This window comes from Papaver somniferum, chromosome 10 (genome assembly GCF_003573695.1).
Source record: "Papaver somniferum cultivar HN1 chromosome 10, ASM357369v1, whole genome shotgun sequence".
In the NCBI taxonomy this organism is placed as follows: Eukaryota; Viridiplantae; Streptophyta; class Magnoliopsida; order Ranunculales; family Papaveraceae; genus Papaver; species Papaver somniferum.
The window spans coordinates 164,907,736-164,928,601 of NC_039367.1; the positions used below are offsets into that span (position 1 = coordinate 164,907,736).

A 20,866-nucleotide genomic window follows, 5' to 3' on the forward strand; every position below is an offset into this window, starting at 1 on the left:
ACGTGAGCACATAAGTCTTGCTTTTATCGCAAGCATAAAATCTCTTCTTGCACGCGAGTATGTAATCCTTGCACCGATGCAAGCACAAATTCTCGTCTCAACCACGATCCCAGTGTCCGATATTGGTCCAAAGACTCGTACTCAACACAAGCAATACAGCCAGCCTGCCCGAGCAGCAAGCGCTAGCCTTGTTACGTTGCGAGCAAAAATACTTTCCCCAGCCGCAAGCACACTACATTCGACTCAAGACTCGACTAGCTTTCGAGCATAATCAAGTCCACCACGTTGAAAAAAGTCTCGCCCAGCACATGAGCAAATTTTATTGCAGGTTATCACAGTTGGGGGTGTTTTTGTAATGTCTCTACTCACGCTTGGGGGCGACTGGCGAGTTACGTCATCGACGATCGACGCGAAGGAAAAACAAAATTCTTAACCCCCAACAAGTTGGAGGTTAAGAGGGGGCGATGTTTGTACCGTGTATAAAATACATGGGAGGACCGCAAATAAATACAATGAGGCATGCTGGGAAGATTAATGCCAGGAGGCATGCATGGCAAGTCAATAGGCATGCAGGAAATTTCATGCGGATTAATGTCAGGAGGCATGCAAGGGCGGTTTCAGGCGGATTAATTACAGGAGGCATGCAAGGGTGGTTTCATGCGGATTAATGCTAAGAGGCATGCAAGGGAGGTTACATGCAGCATTGATTCCATGAGGCATGCAGAGAGATTAATGTCATTTAATTTTATCTCGAAATTAGTTATTAAAACTATATAAATAGAGATACCCTGAAGAAAAAAAGGAGACTAGCTCATACTGAAAAAATAGACTGTAATTTTATTATCAATGAAAAAAATACTCTTCAAGGGGATTCACCCGTGGATGTAGGCAAACTATGCCGAACCACGTAAAAACCTATGTCTCTTTTATTTGTTCTTCAATTCGCATCCAACCCTAAATACACACCACATCATCAATTACATCGTGTTTAGTGCCTAATATTATTGTTGGGTACAAACAAATCCCAATACTGAAGACTTTCTTCCTCGTTCGTCTGAGCCCCTCATCGGATTTTCCCGGAGTTTTTTTTTTTGTGTCAACGTAGCACCACTGTCAAATCTGCCACCACCCTGTTGGATGATGATTATGTTGGAAATTGTAATAATGGAAGCAAAAAACGTTAAGTAAATATAGAATTACTTGACTGAAAAGAAGTCGACCAAAATTGAAGACGGTTTGACGCACGAGGGTAGAGCCCTGCTCAGCAAATTACCTTAATAAAATGGTCAGTCGATATTTCTCAAGAATCAGTGATGTTATACCCTTCATTGTAGAGATGTGTCGAGGATAGAATTTCCAAATATAAATTATATAAGAACCATATAATCTATCCAATTCAAACTTAACAACAACGATTATTTTATTTTTTTTTACTCAGAAAGGGCAATATATTGAAAAAGCTCAAAATCCCATCAAAGGATGTGAGAATTGAGACCAAAAAAGAAAAGAAAGAAAGCTTAGTTGTAGTAGAGCTCACAAAAAAAGGAAAAACCAAAAAGAAAATTATCTCATTACATCTTCCCAGTACTGCAAGATAGTGTTTAAAGAGTATCCCTGATAAATGTCATTTCCCACACTCTAACTATAGATGAACACCTTGACACTATCAACAATTGAATCCACAGTCTTGTATCTGCCATTGAACAATCTATCATTTCTCTCAATCCATATCGCCAACCAAATAGCAAATGGATACATATCCTAAATTATTTTCTTAATTAATACACAATGCAACACCTTTCTTTCTTATCCATTCCAAATTGTATTCTTAACACAATCTTGAAACACCCACTGCAACTTGTACAAACTTAAAAAATAATGCCAGACTAACCTTGTAGTTTCACAGTGCAAGAAATTATGTTGGTTTGATTCAGCTGCCTTTTTGCAAAGTAAGCACCCATTAACCACAATTGAATTTCTATAAGTTTCTAATGTGGGAGCTGCATTATAGCACAATGTCCAGATGAAAAAAATTACTTTTTGTGGTATCTTGGGTTCCACACAGATTTATACGGGAACATAATTAAGCCTTCATCTTCAAGTGCTTTATAACATTCTGCCACAGAGAAACCATGATTGTTTGCCTTCCATATTCATTGATCTGAGCCACCATTGATATTGATAGTTGGAAACAAGTTTAGCAAATGAGCAACATCTTCCACCTCAGAATCCTTCAAATCCCTGCAAAAAGCTAGATTCCATGTACTTGTGTTAGAGATTTCCAGCAAGTCTTGTATAGTTGCATCTTTCTTTATGCATATTTTATATAATGCAGGGAAAAGACTTTTCAAAGTTTGCCCATTTATCCATCTATCCTTCCAGAATAAACACCTATCTCCACTGTTAACTTGAATTACAGAATTCATCTCCACATCAGATGTTCTCTTTAAGATACCAGTCCATAAACTTTTTCCTACAAAGTTGGTAGTTTGATTTGGAAAAAAAACTTTTTGATTACCACCAAACCTGTGATGAACCACCTTCCTCCAAAGAGCTTTCTCTTCATTACCATACCTCCAAATCCACTTAGCATGCAATGCTTTGTTCATAATTCTCAGCTTTTTAATACCTACACCTCCCCTTTCCTTTGGCAAATGCACTGTTTTCCAAGCAACCCAACTCTTCTTTGGCCTCTTCTTTGAAGAACCCCATAGAAATTGTCTCATAATTTTATCCAATTGTTTCTCTACTGAAGCTGGAATCTGAAAAAGTGACAGATAGTACACTTGCAAGCTACACAGGACATTCTTTATCAACATTAATCTACCTCCTTTAGATAGATATCTTCTTTGCCATACACTGAGTTTTTGCCGGTACTTTTGAATAATCGCATGCACCAACTGCTTTTGACTTACTTCCTAATGGAATACCCAAGTATTTCATAGGAAAAGTAGTTATAGGACATCCAAAAACCAAAGCTCCTGTATCAGCATTAAGTGCATTACCAACTGCTACAAGTGCACTATTCTTGAAATTTACTTTCAATCCAGACACAAGCTCAAAACTCAATGGGATACTCTTTAAGTTATGAACTTCCTCCACTTTATCATCTAAGAACACAATCAAGTCATCTGCGAATTGCAAATGATGTATGGCATCTGCATTTTCAGATGGCTTAAAACCTAAAATGAGATTCAAGTTAGCTGTTTTTTTTATCATCACCGAGAGAACCTCCACCACGATAATGAAGAGAAAATGTGATATTTGATCCCCCTGTTTAAACCCCTTATGAGTTATGACTCCTGAATAAAGAAGAAGCAGTCCCATTAACAGCCATAGAGAATCTTGGTGTTGACAAACACCACTTAATCCAATTTTTCCACACATTCCCAAAACCAAATCTAGTTAGTGTGTAATCCAGACAACACCAACTTATTTTATCAAAAGCCTTCTCCAAATCAACTTTCAGCACCAAACCAGGCTTATTTGCTCTTTCTCTAGCATCCACCAATTCAGAAGCAATGAGAATGTCATCTGTAATTTGCCGAATATCCACAAATGCTCATTGAAATTCTGAAATGATAGTAGGCAGCACAATCTTCAATCTGTCAGCTAACAACTTAGAGATAATTTTATAAACACCACCAATTAGACTGATAGGTCTAAAATATGCATACTATTTGCTCCTTCATATTTGGGAATGAGAATTACGTTGGTGCAGTTTAGTCTCCAATCCAGTCTGCCAGTATTTTGAAATTCTCCCATTACTGCCATCATTTCAGGTTGAATAATCTCCCATACTGCCTTGAAAAACTCCATTGTAAATCCATATGGACCTGGAGACTTGTTGGTACCAAAGCTCCATATTACCTTCCTTACTTCATCTCCCAAAAAAGGCTTTTCTAACATAATTCTATGATGCACACTTAAACTAGGAAAATCAATGTTATTAAAAGTTGGCCTTGAAAAGCCCTCTTCTGTGAACAAATTGACATAAAAATTCTTTGCCTCCTCATTGATTAAGATTTTATCATGACACATTGTACCATTGATTAGAAGAGAATTAATGGAATTCACCTTATGATTATAGTTTGCATTTTGGTAAAAGAATTTTTAATTTCTTTCACCATCAGCTAGCCACTGGCCTTTTGATCTTGCAAACCATTTCCTTGCCAAATTTAATGAAGTCTTCTTATGATTAACTCTTGCTAACTCCCTTGCTGCAAAGTCCTCTTCATTCAAGCCATTTATTTCCTCCAAACTATCATATACATCAATAAGATTTTCAAGCTTATCCACTTATTCTTGCAGAGAACCATAAGTTTCTCTTCCCCATTTTTTTATGAGAAATTTCAAACCTTGCAACTTTTTGGCCAAAATGTAGCTTGGACTCCCAGCGAAAGTAAGATTTGCCCACCAGACTCTTATTTGAACTAAAAAATCAAGATTTAACAAATAATAATTCTCAAACCTAAAAGGAGGTTTAAAAGAATTACCTGCATTACAATCCAAAAGGATTGGTGCATGATTTGAAATAGGCCTTTTAAGCCTAAATTGTACCAATGAAATACATTCCTCCTCCCATTCTGCAGAAAATACAAATCTATCCAACCTAACCAAATTAGGTGGATTTTGTGAATTGGTCCAAGTATAACAACCTCCTGACATTGGAATATCAATTAAGTTGTTTTTGTTGATGAATTTTTGGAAATTCTTCCTATTTCTTCTACAACCTCCTGTGCGATTTCTTTCAGATTGATGCAGAATAGCATTCCAATCACCACCAATTAGCCAAGGATCTATTAACAAAAGACGAATGTCTTGCAACTCTAACCAACATTGATCATAATCAGCTGCATCAGTAACTCCATATACTGAAGTAAAAATCCAAGTAAAGTTTTCAGAAGTATTGCGGAATTTTAATGAAACAAAAAAAGCACCATTAAGATTATCCTCCATCGCCACAACTGCTCTATTCCACATAACTAGAATTCCACCCGAACGACCCTCAGAAAGAAGATAGAGATAATCACAACCACTATTACCCCAAAGACTTCTAATCGTAACATCATCTATAACCTCCTTTTTTGTTTCTCGAATTGTTACAATTGTAGCATTGTTTCTTCTAATTGCATTACAAATAGCTGTCGTGTTTAGATCATCCCCTAGACCACTAATGTTTCATGAAACAATTTTATGATCCATTACTAACAACATAATCCCGTGATGCTTCTTTTGATGAATCTGAATGAGAGTGCTGACAATCTTCATCCAAACTCACCGCGCCACGTGCTTCCTCTGCTATCCAATCTTCATCCATTGAATCAACATCAAATTTATCCAAACCATCAAACTGCTGCTGATCAACTTGATTACTCGCCAAGAAACAAGGATTAGAAATTAAAACTTAGGAATAGAGGAAATCGTTTTCTTTTATACGGGCCATAGCCAAGGACCAAAAGTAGTGGGAATATGAGAAGTGGCACAACCAAACCGAAAAGAGAAGAGACCAAAAGAAGTGGGAATATCCGCTTCTAGACATACTTAGGAACAAAAAAAATCGTTTTGTTTTGTACGGGCATAGCTAAGGGTTGGCTAACCCTGGCCTCACCCCCACCCACCCCTCTTAAATCAATAAAACCATTAAAAAGTTGAGTTAAACTCATTTCTAATTTTTGTGTTTAGTCCACTTAATTTTTTATGTTTGGTTTGTAGATGAGTCCCCTCATTTCTAATCCCCGGCTCCGACACCGTTTTTTATAGCCAAAAAGTTGAGTTAAACTCATCCACAAATTATGCCATAAATTAAATCGAAAATATTTATAGAATTATAGTAAACACGTTTTGAAATATTTTTCCATAATGTTGCATTTTTTTTTGTATGAAGTCATAACCCCAAAATCTTAAATTGAAAATTTCATGAAGGATTATGAAAAGCTATCCTTCATATGCAGCCACATTATCACGTCTATCCTATAAGGAAGGGACTGATAGTGTTTACGTTAATTACCCACCATAAGTTGGTTAGCACATTAGAAACCTTAACTTTGGGATCTCCGTCAGCAAGCTAGCCCAACCCCCTCGATAGAAGCCTTGACTTTGGAATCAATCTCATTAGAAACCATGACTTTAGGAACATTGACTTTGGGATCTGTTTAGAAACCTTGACTTAAGATTGAGTATCTTCATGGAAAATTTTGATTGATGAGCTTAAGCCCAACCCCTCAATCAGCGACGGAAGCAGGATTGAAAATTTAGGTGGGCTAAATCAAATATATTAGACTAAAAATCAAAATTTAGGATGGGTTAAATTTTTTTCCCACAAAATTTGCTTTTGAAAAAATGAAAATTGGGTTGTATTTAGAATTTTGACAACAAAGTTATTCTGGTTATTAATACAATAATACCATTTGACGAAAGTTGTATCCAAAAAGATATTTAGAAATACATCGGTGGGGCTTAAGCTCATCAAGTAAAACTTTCCACGAAAGATACTGGCTAAGGTGTTTTTTAGAAGATATTTCACTCTGCTAAGATGCTAAGTGAAAAAAATATAATGGGAAGTTTGTACATATTTCGTTCAAGACATAAATACACTAATTATACTGAAACAACTAATCTCAACTAATTATACTGGAACAACTAATACACTAATGTATCCTGTTTGATTCTGTCAGCGGTCAGGAAATACGATTCGTTGAAACCCCATGCAGAGTGCTATTTTCATAGGTAAAGTTAACTTTCAAATGTATCTTTATATCCAGATTTTTGGGGTGCCAATAAAAAAGAGTTCCAAATGTAATGGTTGTTCTGACTGAAAATAACCACACTAATTTAATTAATGGTTAGCTAGACGCTCACAATTTTTATTTTTATTTTGCTCTACTCTTTCGCAGGATGGCCACTGAAGTTATGCAGCAGTTGCATGGACCTGACTTTAACTGACTGTTTGACTATTCTATAGACGAGTACAGGAGGGTACAGGCAATGTGGGCAGCCGATCCGGAGCCTCTTTTAACAAAATCATGACATTAACAGATAAATAAATAAATCAATAATTCTATTCTGCCCACCAAGTCAATTCCACAGTCAAACCCACCGATGATGTGGTGCTGACGTGGGTTGACTATTTCTCCGTTTATTGGACTACAATTAGGATAAAACAAATTTCTTTTTACTCTGTTGTTCTCTTCCTGTCACTGGCAGTCGCTGTCATCAAAGAAGATGAATCAAAGGAAGGAGATAAACATGAAATAAGAAGAAGAACTACTACATAAATTGTCTCTTGTTCCTCATTGCGCTCTTTTTTGAGTCCTAAAGTGAGTTTTCAATTTGGGATTTGACTAATTCATAACATTTCACAGCTTGGGTATGTCTTTTTCTTCGATTGATATGATTTGCACCATTGATTTTGAATTCGAATGAGGAAAATTGAGTTAATGTTTAAAGTCATATGAGTTACACAGTTGCGTTTTCATAACTCATGCTTCAAATAAATTGACTTGTGATTTTTTTGTCCATTCTATAAACTGTGAATGCACCAGCTCTGCTAGTTTTAGTCTTAAGTCCAGCCACGGCAAAACACCAAGATCAGGCCCCTGCAAAGTCTGCTGGGCATACGCTATTGTGGGATGCTTGCGCACTGTCGTGTCAATTAGAGAACTCATTACGGTACTAGATGTCTAAAAACAAGGTTTGGTGAAACTTGCCGAAGCCTTTGTACAAGCACTGTATTATATGAGAAACTTTGTTGAATGGTGCTCAATATGACCAAGTTTTTCCAATGAAAAATAATGAAATGTCCATTTGTTCAAACTGAATATGTACTTTGGTTTGTAATATGTAATGATGTAAGTAAGTGTACCTGCAGCAACAAGTTTTTGCTTATTCGGCGATTGTGTATTCGCGTTGTCTGCAAGTATAATATCATTAAAAAATGAGGATGTGAATGACATCCTTTTGAATTGAGACAATGAAACAAAACTTGCATTCCATATGTATGAAGTCTTTATATTAATGGCAACTGCAAGATGAAACTTAGCTTATATAAAGACAACTCTTTTTATTGATGTTTAGAAAATCTCTCAAAACTAAACACAAGCTCTAATCTTGTTCATATGATCAACCACAACTTTGGTGATCATATATATATAGAACTATGAATTCCTTTTCCTAGTCCTATTACCTTATTACATGTCTTTCCTTTTCTTAGAACTAGATGACTTCTAATTCCCTTTGGATTACATCAATTACCTAATCTTGTCCTAACCAGCTTGTTAGTGACTTCTATGTTGAAGTTTAACCAACATTCTCCCCGTTAAGCGTCAACCTTACCCGTGACAGATCTTGTACTCCAATCAGTTGTCTCATTTCTTCAAACTTGATCCGAGCTAATGCCTTTGTCAATATATCTGTTTTCTGCTCAGTTCCAGGTATGTGTTCTACGTTAATGACCTCCTTCTCGATGCATTCTCGTATGAAATGATACCTTTTGTGAATGTGTAATTGAAGACTTATTATCAATCTTGATGAGAACTTTTTCAGGTTCTCTTCCTTTGATTTTACCCAACAGTTCTTGAATCCATATTGATTGTTTAGCTGCTTCTGTTGCAGCCATAAACTCAGCTTCACGGGATGAGAGGGCTACAGTGTCTTGCTTCTGTGAACACCATGTAATAGGTGCTTCTCTCTAGATAAAATATATGACCAGTTGTACCTTTTCCATCATCTTGGTCAATATTATGACTGCTGTCACTATACCCAACAATTTCTTTTGATCCTCCTCGACCATACTTCAATCTACAGCTGATTGTTCCTTTAAGATATCTCAATATCTGCTTTATTACATCACCATGAGACTTGCGTGGACTCTGCATATAATGGCTTGCTACTCCCACAGAGAAAGCCAAATCTGGTCTTGTGTGTAACAAGTATCTAAGGCATCCAACATTTCTTCTATAACTCGTTGAATCAATCTCTGCTTCTTCTTGTGCCTTTGAAACTTTAAGTCCAAACTCCATTGGTATCTTAGTTGGCTTACAAGTTTCAAGTCCTGCTTCTTTCAGAATTCTCCTTGCATAAGCTTCTTGTTTAATAGGAATCCCATCTACTCCTTGATGGACTTCTATGCCAAGGTAATAAGTGAGTTTTCCGAGGTCTGACATCTCAAACTTTTATGACATTTCTCTCTTGAACTCATTGATCACCTTAAGGGAGTTGCCAGTAAAAAATAGATCATCTACATAAACTGCAATCACAAGAAGCGTTCCCTTTTATTATCTTCTGTATACTGATGTTTCTTTAGAGCACTTAACAAATCTGATTTCTCTTAAGATTTGATCTAACTTTGTATTCCAGGCTCGAGGAGCTTGTCTTAGACCATATAGAGCTTTTGATAACTTATAAACCTTATGCTCTTGTCCTTTTACTTCAAAACCTTCTGGTTGTTCAACATACACATCTTCTCGCAATTCACCATGTAAGAATGCTGTCTTAACGCCTAAGTGGTGAATTTCCCATGAGTTTGATGCAGCTTCTGCTATTAAGAGACGAATTGTCTCTAGTCTAGCAACTGGTGCGAAAACTTCATCAAAGTCTATGCCTGATTCTTGAACGTATCCCTTAGCTACAAGTCCTGCCTTATATTTGTTAATAGTTCCATCAGCATTTCTTTTAACCTTGAAGATCCACTTAAGACCAATCACTTTTACCCCACCTGGCTTATCAACTAGAAACCAAGTCTTGTTTCTGTTGATTGAAATAATTTCTTCTCTACATGCTTGTGTCCATTTAGTCGAGACCTTTGCTTCCTGAAAATTTCTTGGTTCATCATTAACAGAAAGTAGCATAATCTCACATTCTTCTGCAGCTTGAAGAACATAATCCTCCAGGTACTGTGTCTTTTGTATCTGTCTTGTTGATTTTCGCAGTGGAATGGGTTGAGTTATTTCATCGATCTCTTCTTCTTCTTCTTCTTCTTCGTTATTCTCAGTGTTTTCATTATTCTCTTCTTCTTCTTGATTAACATCATTGTTTCCATTGGTATTGATGATTATGGGTCATTCGCCTTCATCACTTACTTGACCCCATCTCATGTGAAACATTCCTGGATCTCTACTTGGTCCATCATTAGTTTCTTTCCAGTTCCAGTTTGCTTTTTCATCCAATACCACATCTCGACTCACTATTACTCTTTTCGTTGTTGGATTGAATAATCTGTAAGCTTTGTATCCAGGCTCAATTCCTAGATGCACAAGAGTCTGAGATCGATCATCCAGTTTCTTAAGAGTTGCAGAATCAACTTTTGCGTATGCTTTGCAACCAAACACTCTTAAATGATCTATGTTTGGTTTTCTCTTTCGCAAACTTCATATGGAGTCATGTCTTTCAGAGCTTTCGTAGGTATCTTGTTTATTAGGTATGTGGAGTGTCGTACAACTTCTCCCCATAGATAATTAGGTATCTTCATAGCCTTTAAAGAACTTCTTGTCATCTCCATTAGAGTCATGTTTCTCCTCTCCACCACTCCGTTTTGTTGTGGTGTAATAGGACCACATAAATCATCATGAAGAATCTCTAATGTCTTTGAGGCTCTGAATGTTGTTGCTTTTGGAAAACCTTGACGCGTTTGTTTCCCAACTAATATTGATTCACAGATCTTTGATTCATCATTTATCTGTGGTAGTCCTCGAACCATCTTGTTCTGAGACATTGCCTTTAAAGTTCTAAAGATTATGTGTCCTAACCTTGCGTGCCACTTCCATGTCTGATCTTCCAGTCTCATATTCAGACACAATGGGCTTCCAATCATGAGACTTATCTTGTAGAGTCTATTCTGTGAGCATGAGAATCTAACTAAAAGTCTTCCACTTGGGTCATGAACTGTTAGATAATCTTGCCGCATTCTAACATCACATCCAACTTCTGTAGCTTGTCCTAAACTTAGAATGTTGCTTTGTAAGTTTGGGATGAAGTAGATGTTTGTGACAAGCTTCTGTTCTCCGGTCTTGCTCTGAAATAGAATTGATCCTTTCCCTTCAATTTCTACAGAAGATCCATCCCCAAACTTCACTTGTCCTTTGATTTTCTCATTGAGTTCAGAAAAGTAGTGTCTCTTACCAGTCATGTGATTGCTGGCTCCATTATCTAAATACCAGATTCCTTCTTCTCCATCCTTTGATTCGTATTTCTTTGGTATTAGTTTCCCTTCTTTTAAGAATACAACTTCGTGCATGAAAAGAGTTGTATCTTCTTCCCTTGTTTCATTCTTGTTTGCTTCTTCCATCTTTTGTATTCTTTCAGGGCATACAGAGGATAAGTGTCCTGGTTTATCACATATGTAACAAATAATGTTTGATCTATCCTTCTTTTCTTTCCCTTGGTTTTGATCATTCTGACTTGTTGTTCTATCTTGTGAGTTAAACCTTCCTCCCCTTCCTCGGCCTCTGTTTACTCTACCACCTCTTCCACGACCTCTTCCTCTTGTCGCAGAGTTTTCTTGGTAAGAGTTTGTGTACAAGAGTTTTCCTTGAGTTTCTCCATTGTTTTCTTAATCAAGGATTCTCTCTTTATATGCTTTCAATCTTCCAATTATATCTTCATAGCTAGTCTTTTTTAAATCTAAGACTTGTTCGAGAGAAGATATGATATGAATATACTTGGATCTTGGTAAACTATTGAGAAACTTCTTTACCAGTTTATCTTCATCAATAGATTGTCCAAGTGACTCAGCTTTTGAGGCTATCTCTGATAGCTTTCCTGCTAAGCTATCAATAGTATCAGTGTCTTTCATCTTCACTCTTTCAAATTCAGACATTAAGGTTTGCAGACGGGCTTCTTTAACTCGATCAGCTCCGAGATTACGTGCCTTTATTTCATCCCAAATTTTCTTTGAAGTTTCCTGTTCACCAACTTGTAGAACAAGACATTCTAGTATTGCTTGAAAGAGTAATCCAATGGAAACATTATTTTTGTCTGGGTCCAATGTACCAGGATCAATTGTTTCCCACACCTTGTAGATTTTCATCAGTACCTTCATTCTCATGGCCCATACTGTGTAGTTTGTGGCGTTGAGGATTGGAACTTGTATTGATGGTGGCGTGAACTGTTTTGCACCCACAATGGTGGTTTTGTTTTCCATGGCTCAGAAACAAGCTATGATACCAATTAATGACAACTGCAAGATGAAACTTAGCTTATATAAAGACAACTCTCTTTATTGATGTTTAGAAAATCTCTCAAAACTAAACACAAGCTCTAATCTTACTCATATGATCAACCACAACTTTGGTGATCATATATATATAGAAGTATGAATTCCTTTTCCTAATCCTATTACCTTATTACATGTCTTTCCTTTTCTTAGAACTAGATGACTTCTAATTCCCTTAGAATTACATCAATTTCCTAATCTTGTCCTAACCAGCTTGTTAGTGACTTCTATGTTGAAGTTTAACCAACATATATGCATGTTCGTCTTTGTAATCTGTTGGATATATACTTTTGGGAAGAAAGAAAGGCGACATTTTGATTAAGATGTTTAATGACAACTGAGCTTTCAGTAGTGAGCTTTCTCTTCAAAAACTCAACATAGAAAGAGTAACCGAGAAAAACTAGTCAGTGAAAAATAGAAAACCAAAAAAATTAAGTTTAAAGCCATGTCAGCGCCGCCACATCATTGGTGGGTTTGATAGTGGGATCGACTTGGTGGGATGAACAGAATTATTGTAAATAAATATATAGTACCATGTTCAAAATAGCAAGGTCAACCAAGATTTTAGGTGTTTGATTTCGTTTTGTTTCACGGACAGCGTACGCTAGCTAGATATAGAAACGAAAAAATAGAAAGAGATATTGGTGAGGGATATTTGTTGAGGAAGAAAGGGAGAAGAAAAGCAAAACAAATCCTTTTTCTAAACATAGCTAGACAAAGAAATTAAAGAAAAGTTTTTACAGACAATTTTGAATTAATGGTTTTTCAAAAATTTGCAGATCCTTTTTTTTTTTCATTTCAGAAAAAAAAAAATTGTTCCTAACCGCAGTTGATGAGTGCAGCTACACTAGGTAGTCCAGGTTTAGTTTAGAGACAGAGAAAGAACAGGTTTCCCTAACGCATTGTTATTGTTGTTATGGTATCTTGTAATTTCTGAGGAGTTTCCGGTTCTTGGTTTCCATTTGGGAAGAATACAATAATTGAAACGCGGTAATCTCTTGAAAGGAAATGAAGGAATCCTGAAAGGCATGTTGTTGTTGGTTTATAGAGAAAGCGCTCGAGAGATTAGTCATTAAATAAAGTGTGTCAAATTAAGAGAAAGAGAGAATGTCTGATAATGGTGGATCATCCGACGGAAATGAAACACCATCAGGTAAGTCATCTGACTCATCTCCTTCAGGTTCAGATACACCTGAATCTCCACCATCTCCAGATTCAAGTAATCCATCACCGGATTCACCTCCTTCAGACTCCAAGAATACACCATCAGATTCTGGGAAATCGTCGCCTTCTCCAGAAACTCCGCCAGATTCCGACAACTCATCACCACCACCACCGCCACCAGAGTCTGATTCTTCGCCTCCTCCAGATTCAAATGGTGGAGATCCACCCCCTTCAGATTCCAATAATGATTCAGCACCTTCAAAACCCTCTCCACCTCCACCATCGGATAACAATAACACTCCTTCTGACTCTTCCCCAGCTCCGAAATCATCTAATGATTCTCCTCCGAAATCTGACAAAGGAAGCAAAAGTTCCCCTCCATCTGACAATAACAATAATTCACCAGACAATGATAACCACAATTCTCCTCCTCGAACACAAGATTCCCCACCTTCACGCGATGGTACACAATCTAATCATTCATCAAGCCATGTCCCAGAGCTAAGTGGTCCTTCCACGCACTCAAGCCGTACACCATCCACCCAAATTGACATTGGCGTGGTTGTTGGTGTAACCGTAGCAGGAGTGTTAATCTTCGCTTTGATTGCCCTCTGTTTTGCAATAACAAGAAAGAAGAAAAAACGTCCTTTAGAGTACGACCCTTACGGAGCACCGCCACCCAACTACTCGGGGAATTCAGGTAATTCCGCTGACGCTTAAAGCTATATTTATAGCTTGTGCTCAATATTTTTCTAAGTATAATATTTCGCTTTGCTAGGATATTACAACGGGCCACATTCGCAGCAGCATTTAATAGCAGGGATGCCAGGTGGTTACTCACAAGAATATTATAGTGGGGGGAGACCAGGTGGTCACTCACAAGAATATCATAGTGGGGGGAGACCATCAGCATATCCTAATTCTGGTCCAATAAATAGCTACGGCAGCTACAAAGGACCAGATTCAGGTACATTAATGTCAGGTGCCCAGTCGTCATTCACATATGACGACTTAATGGGCATAACAGAAGGATTTTCTCGCAAAAACGTTATTGGAGAAGGTGGATTTGGAGCTGTGTACAAGGGTTACCTTCCCGATGGGAGAACAGTAGCAGTCAAACAACTGAAGGCTGGGAGTGGCCAGGGTGAGAGGGAGTTCAGGGCAGAAGTTGATATAATCAGTCGGGTTCACCATAGGCATTTGGTTTCTTTGGTTGGATACTGCATTGCTGACGCCCAAAGATTGCTTGTCTATGAATTTGTTCCGAATAATACTCTTGAGCATCATATACATAGTGAGTTACTCAAGCTTGTTGAATAATACTCTTGAACATCTATCGCAGTAATCTACTTTATTCCTTTACTTGAATATTAATACTGGAAGTCATTTGGAAATTGTCACCAAACTAAAGCTTGAGGTAGTTTGAAAAATAGTTTTAGAATGACTACTAGAAACAAAAAAGTCTACGTTTTGTGATAAAAAAATTTGTGTTTGATTCCTGGGATTGATTTTTGTTTCGGTATCTAGACATCCTATTGTAAGTTCTTGTGGTATCAATAAAAAAGGTATAGTTTCTTGTGGTATCAATAAAAAAGGTATAGTTCTTTTTTAGTTTCGTGTGATTAATAACATGAAGATATGTCTATTCTCCAGATAAAGGATTGCTATTAGATTGGTCCAAAAGAGTAAAAATTGCTATCGGTTCAGCTAGGGGGTTGGCATATCTACATGAAGATTGTATGTAACTTTTTTGCTTTCTGAAATTTTTCTCTTTAATTTTTTTGCATATATTCCAAGTTACGTTGTTTTATTGAGCATACTAATCTAGTGTTTAATTACTTCTTCCGCTCATCATCCTGCTCTCCTTCAACAGGTCACCCAAAGATAATCCATAGAGATATCAAATCTGCCAACATCTTGTTGGATAATGATTTTGAAGCACAGGCAAGCCTACATTAGAAATTCCCACTTGATCTTTACATCTCCTGAAATTTTACTTTTAGGTCTAACAGTCACAAACTTGGCTAATTAAGCATTCAAAAATACAGGTTGCAGATTTTGGGCTGGCTAAGCTATCAAATGACATCACCACCCATGTCTCAACTCGTGTAATGGGAACATTTGGGTAAGTTAATTACAATTTTAATATATACTACGTCGGTTTCTAGAAAACAAATATTATTACTTTTCCATTTTAACCTAAAAATAGGCCAAATTAAAAACGAAATACTAACTCTTTCCATAAATATAGGAAGTATTAGGTATTAACGAGTCTGTAAGGTCTTTGCATAAATAGATGCCATTTTTTTATTTTATTTTTATTTTTGTAACAGTTTGTATTTTTTTTTTGATCGGTGCAAATTACAGTTTGTATTAATACGTAGAGTAGTATAAAACGCTTTTATATTCGATTTTTAATCTACGTGGATTTCAGGTACATGGCACCTGAGTATGCTTCAAGTGGCAAATTGACTGATAGATCAGATGTGTTCTCATTTGGGGTGGTGCTTCTAGAGCTTGTGACTGGACGTAGACCTATTGACCCAAGCCTGCAGGATGAGAGTTTGGTTGAATGGGTAAGCACATATATATAATTTGAGTCGCTTTAATTGGTCGGTATTGTTTTCCTATAAATACTAATATACGTTCCCCTCGAACTTTATTTTTGTCTTGACGGATGTTTTCTGCAGGCCCGACCACTGATAGCCAGTGCAATAGAAACTGGAGATTTTTCTGAGTTGGTGGATTCAAGGCTTGAGAACAGATACGTGGAAAGTGAGATGTTTAAGATGGCCGAGACAGCTGCTGCTTGTGTTCGTCACTCCGCTACTAAAAGACCTCGCATGGTGCAGGTAGAAAACAATTTCATTAATTTTTTTTTTCTCATCTCATTTATCAAAAATACATCAGAATTCAGTTATTTATTTATTTCTCTCTTTTGTTAGGTATTAAGAGCGTTAGACACCGACGGTGACATGCCAGATATCAACAATGGTGTGAAAGTAGGTCAGAGCACTATTTTTGAAGCAAATTCAGATCTTCAAAAATTTCGATTGTTGGCACTGGGTGGAAATGATAGTGCGGACTACAGCACGTATAGTGGAAGTGTGAACTCTAGAGCAAATATTTTACCCCCGAAACCTCCACCAGGTTGGAGTGGTTAATAGGAAACTCGTGTCATTAACCAACGCAAGCGGTGATTGGCGACATTCAAATTGCCTTTCACTTGCAGTCTTGCACTATCGTTGCGCCTGCCTCAAAGAGATGTAGATAGATATAAATGAGATGAGCTCAGGAAAATCCTAATCAGCTAAAAAACAAACACTAACTTTTACCTTTTGCATTTAGATGTACATAGAAATGAGATTCAAGTGTATTATACAGTCTTTTGTGAAATCTTTTTATATATTTACACAGCATGTTAGCATTGTTGAATACTAGGGTCCCTAACAAGGCCGGCCTGGGGTAGATGATGCCTAAAGCAATCTTCAAAAATATTGCCCTATGAACTATTGATTACTAGCCATTTGACCAAGTAAACTTACGTTGGCTATCAGTGAAAGTTTATTAGTTTGATATGGTAGGCCGATAATAAATGAGAGAAACGCAGGAGAAGAAAATTGGGACGGCGTGTTTTTTTTTCTTTCTTTGTTCTTTATAATTTTACGGTTGGGTAGCATACAAAGCTTCTAATGGGGTAGTATATTGCTCCGAGGTGTACCAAAATATATAAAACAAAATCTCCATTACCTTTGGGTTGGTACGGCCCCGAACAATATGATACCCCGTTTAATAATGTTGGGCAGTTTACGATATTAAAATTGGTAGGCAGTTTAAGATTATGTGCAGACATTTTTGTAGTTACTTTTACTGTAACTAACATAATTTTTCAAACTAGATTAGGGGCAGCCAACAGAGTCACTCTTAGCACGGGGACAAGCATTGCAGTTTGTCTTTTGTTGCTTCTTAAGCAAAACCCAAAGTCTTTTGATGCTCGAAGTTGAACCCCACTATACATAACCTTTTTTAATGCCCCTCCTCATTTTTTTGTTTTTTTTTTTGGGATAGGTTAATACAGTGGTTAGTCGTGGCCCCTAAATACTACTAACAATTACAAGGTACGGTGGTTAGTTGGTGCCCCTCCTCATTTGATACCCTAAGTTGAACTTCGTCAACTTTGGCTCAAGGCCAGCCCTGATCCCCAGCAAATAGATATTTTTGACATTCCAAAAATAGGCCATTATCCGGGACACACAATACTACTATTTGTCTTTTAAAATGTCATTGATGAAAATAATTTTTCACTGCCTCCCTCACCTCAAGTTTCTACCCAGCTATGATACCATGTGAAGAATTTGTAGCATAGAGAAAGCATGTGAGAGAGGTACCTTACTATCACTCTTACTGATTTTTCATTAAATGTTCAAGAACCTTAAAATAGGCATTACATGAAAAAAAAAAAAAAAACCCTGATAATATACTCGTAGCATATCGGCCTCATAAATAAGTACACCCTTAAACTAAATCCAAAAACAACCCATGGCCTGAACTTATTCAATTTTTAAATCTCCTAAAAATTAGATTGACATGTTTTGAATTATTTTCAACAACGGGCAACCTAAAAATGATGTTTCCTACATTATTCTGACATAGTTTCGCCAATCTAACATATTAAAAAGAAAATAAATGAAATATATCAAATTATATACTCATTGCTGAAATATAAAAGATCTATGCCAATTCTCACCTTAAATAAATTATGCATTTAAGAACTAGTAAAATCATTTAGCAAGGTCAAAACTCCATCATTCATTAAATTTAACTATCAAAATGAAATGTATGCATGACTCATTAACTTCTAATTCTTTGATATCAACTTGAGACATCACTGGTTCTTTGAGATAGATCTGAGCAAGGATTTTTAAATATTTATGAATAAGAATAATCGCATTTGTGATTTTAGATTTTGTTTTTGGTGTCTATGGACACATTTGTTCGTCTTTTGGACGATTTTCTCTTCCCTTTAATAGCGATTCTTTCAAATCTTCATGGTGTTTCTTGTCTTGCTATTCTCGATTCGTCAAGAACATCAATGCTTCTGCTCGGCATTGTTTTGGATTCGTCTTCAACAAGAGGGATTTAGGGCACCCGGATTCGTTTGGATCTACAAGATTTGGGCAAAATACTCCATTTCATTTGGAGCATCTCTTATTGAAGAAGATAATTATTTTAAATGGTCGGAGTTGTTTCTGAAAAAGCGGGGGTCTAACAACACCACCCAATATTTCGCTTAGCAATCTGTATGGAAAAACTCCAATATAATTTTTATGAGAATCAACTAGACTGTCAGACTCAATCAATAAAAAGATGTATCAAAGAGTTTATATCTCAATCTATCGATTTGATCTTTACTCAAGCAAATAGAAATCTGCGAGTCTTTATCAAAGCGAGATAACTTGGACGGCACCAAAGACCAATGTCCAAGGATCAATCAATATCAATCAACAACCAGAGGTTGGATTGCCAATTGATGATATTAACGCACAACCTGTATTATTTCAATTATATAAAATATAATGCGGAAAAGAAATAACACAGACACTAGAAGTTTTGTTAACGAGGAAACCGCAAATGTAGAAAAAACCCGAGACCTAGTCCAGATTGAATACACACTGTATTAAGCCGCTACAGACACTAGCCTACTCCAAGCTAACTTCGGACTGGACTATAGTTGAACCCCAATCAGTCTCCCACCGATCCAAGGTACAGTTGTACTCCTATGCCTCTGATCCCAGCAGGATACTGCACACTTGATTCCCTTAGCTGATCTCACCCACAACCAAGACTTGCTGCAACCCAAAATCGCAGACTTGATAATAAACAAATCTGTCTCACACAGAAAAGTATATCAAAGGATAAATTTGTTTCCCACAGAAAAACCCTTAGGTTTTGTACCGTCTTAAGATATGAAAATCAAGGTGAACATGAACCAATTGATAATCCGGTCTTATATTCCCGAAGAACAGCCTTGATTAATCAATCACCTCTCTGCAATCCTTCCTGACTACACAAGCGGTTTGTCGAGGAATGACAAACACTGAGACGAAGATGTTTGTGACTTCTTTATCTTGCCTATCGGAGAACTCTGACGATCTCAATCCAATCAATAGATTGTACTCGTAAAATAGAAGATGCAAGATCAGATCACACAACTACGATAAAAGTAGTATCGGTCTTGCTTCACAATCCCAATGAAGTCTTTAAGTCGTTAACCTGGTTTTAGAGAAGAAAACCAAAGATTAAAAGAGAATCGAATCTAGCGAGTGCACTAGTATCACACAGACGTGTGGGGATTAGTTTTGCACAATGCTAGAGGTCTCCTTTATGTAGCCTTCAAATCATGGTTTTTCCTTAGTTACAAAGCAATCCATATTCACCGTTAGATGAAAACCTGATTTAGATTCAAGATAATATTTCTGAACCGTTAGATCGAAAACTTAGATTGTCACACACACTTGGGTACAAGTTTACTGGGTTTGCGAAAACCATTCCCAAACGTGTACGTGTATGTTGGTTCAACATAGTAACTCAAAAGGTTAACCATATGAGCATTTCATATTAACCTTGTTCTTCTTCACCATAACTAGTTCAATTGACTAAAATGAACTAGTTAGAGAGTTGTTCAATTGGTATGAGATCTTATGTAACTACATAAGACACAATTGAAACAAGATGATTCGATTCGATTGAATCGACTCATGAACTTTATAGACACGGTTTGCATAAAGCATTCCTTAGTAATTTAAGTTTCATGTTCAGTGCACATCTTTAGATCATAACCACTTAAGCTCACAAACAAGTTCGCGGACTTAAGGCAACTGGCAAAGTTTTCCAAACTCAGCAGAAAATATCGCCAAAGAGACTTCCGCCAGTTCGCGGACTAGGTTCGCGGACTAGGTTCGCGGACTAACACGCAAACGAGTTTTTGGAAAATCCCAACATATGTTCTCGGTAAGAGAACTTCCGTCAGTTCGCGGACTGAGTTCGCGGACTGGGTTCGCGGACTTGGCAAAGCCAATTCCTCCGATTTCTATCAATCAACAAAGTTCGAAAACTTCGGATTAAGGAATACATGGTTATGTAATCTAAACTCTCATTCCAATCATTGAGACACTCTAAGAGGACGTTATATAGCCGTTATTCACAGACCGTTTCACGTCAGAGCAATTCTCAAAGTAATTGAAATTTTTCATGACTTTCGTCACTAGCTGAAGATAAACTTGATCAAAGCGAAACGCTTTACCAACACATGATTTCGAGATATAGATAGGCGAGATATACTCAGCTCGAAATATCAAATGTGTATGATCCAGTATATATAGTATACGACTTTTGTCTCATAAGAAGTACGAGATAGAAGAGATAGACTTTTGAGTGATACATAAGTTCAAGTCTCCACATACCTTTTTGTTGATGAAGTTCCACGGTTCC

General features: G+C 36.9%; 1 protein-coding gene across 1 annotated transcript; it reads left to right on the top strand.

The window, feature by feature from the left end:
* Positions 1-12,903: 12,903 nt before the first annotated feature.
* Positions 12,904-16,812, top strand: LOC113317129 (proline-rich receptor-like protein kinase PERK12). The gene is made up of 8 exons (XM_026565261.1): positions 12,904-14,075; positions 14,154-14,669; positions 15,029-15,112; positions 15,249-15,319; positions 15,424-15,500; positions 15,810-15,951; positions 16,066-16,227; positions 16,321-16,812. Exons 1-8 carry the CDS (start codon positions 13,319-13,321, stop codon positions 16,537-16,539), a joined length of 2,028 nt encoding a protein of 675 aa, XP_026421046.1. The 5' UTR covers positions 12,904-13,318; the 3' UTR covers positions 16,540-16,812.
* Positions 16,813-20,866: the final 4,054 nt, after the last annotated feature.

Excerpts from the sequence above, each read along its gene's own strand:
- LOC113317129 (XM_026565261.1), top strand. The coding sequence starts at position 13,319 with ATGTCTGATAATGGTGGATCATCCGACGGAAATGAAACACCATCAGGT. Across the intron at positions 15,113-15,248 it reads GGCATATCTACATGAAGATT|GTCACCCAAAGATAATCCAT; the intron begins GTATGTAACTTT and ends CTCCTTCAACAG. Across the intron at positions 16,228-16,320 it reads AAAGACCTCGCATGGTGCAG|GTATTAAGAGCGTTAGACAC; the intron begins GTAGAAAACAAT and ends CTCTTTTGTTAG.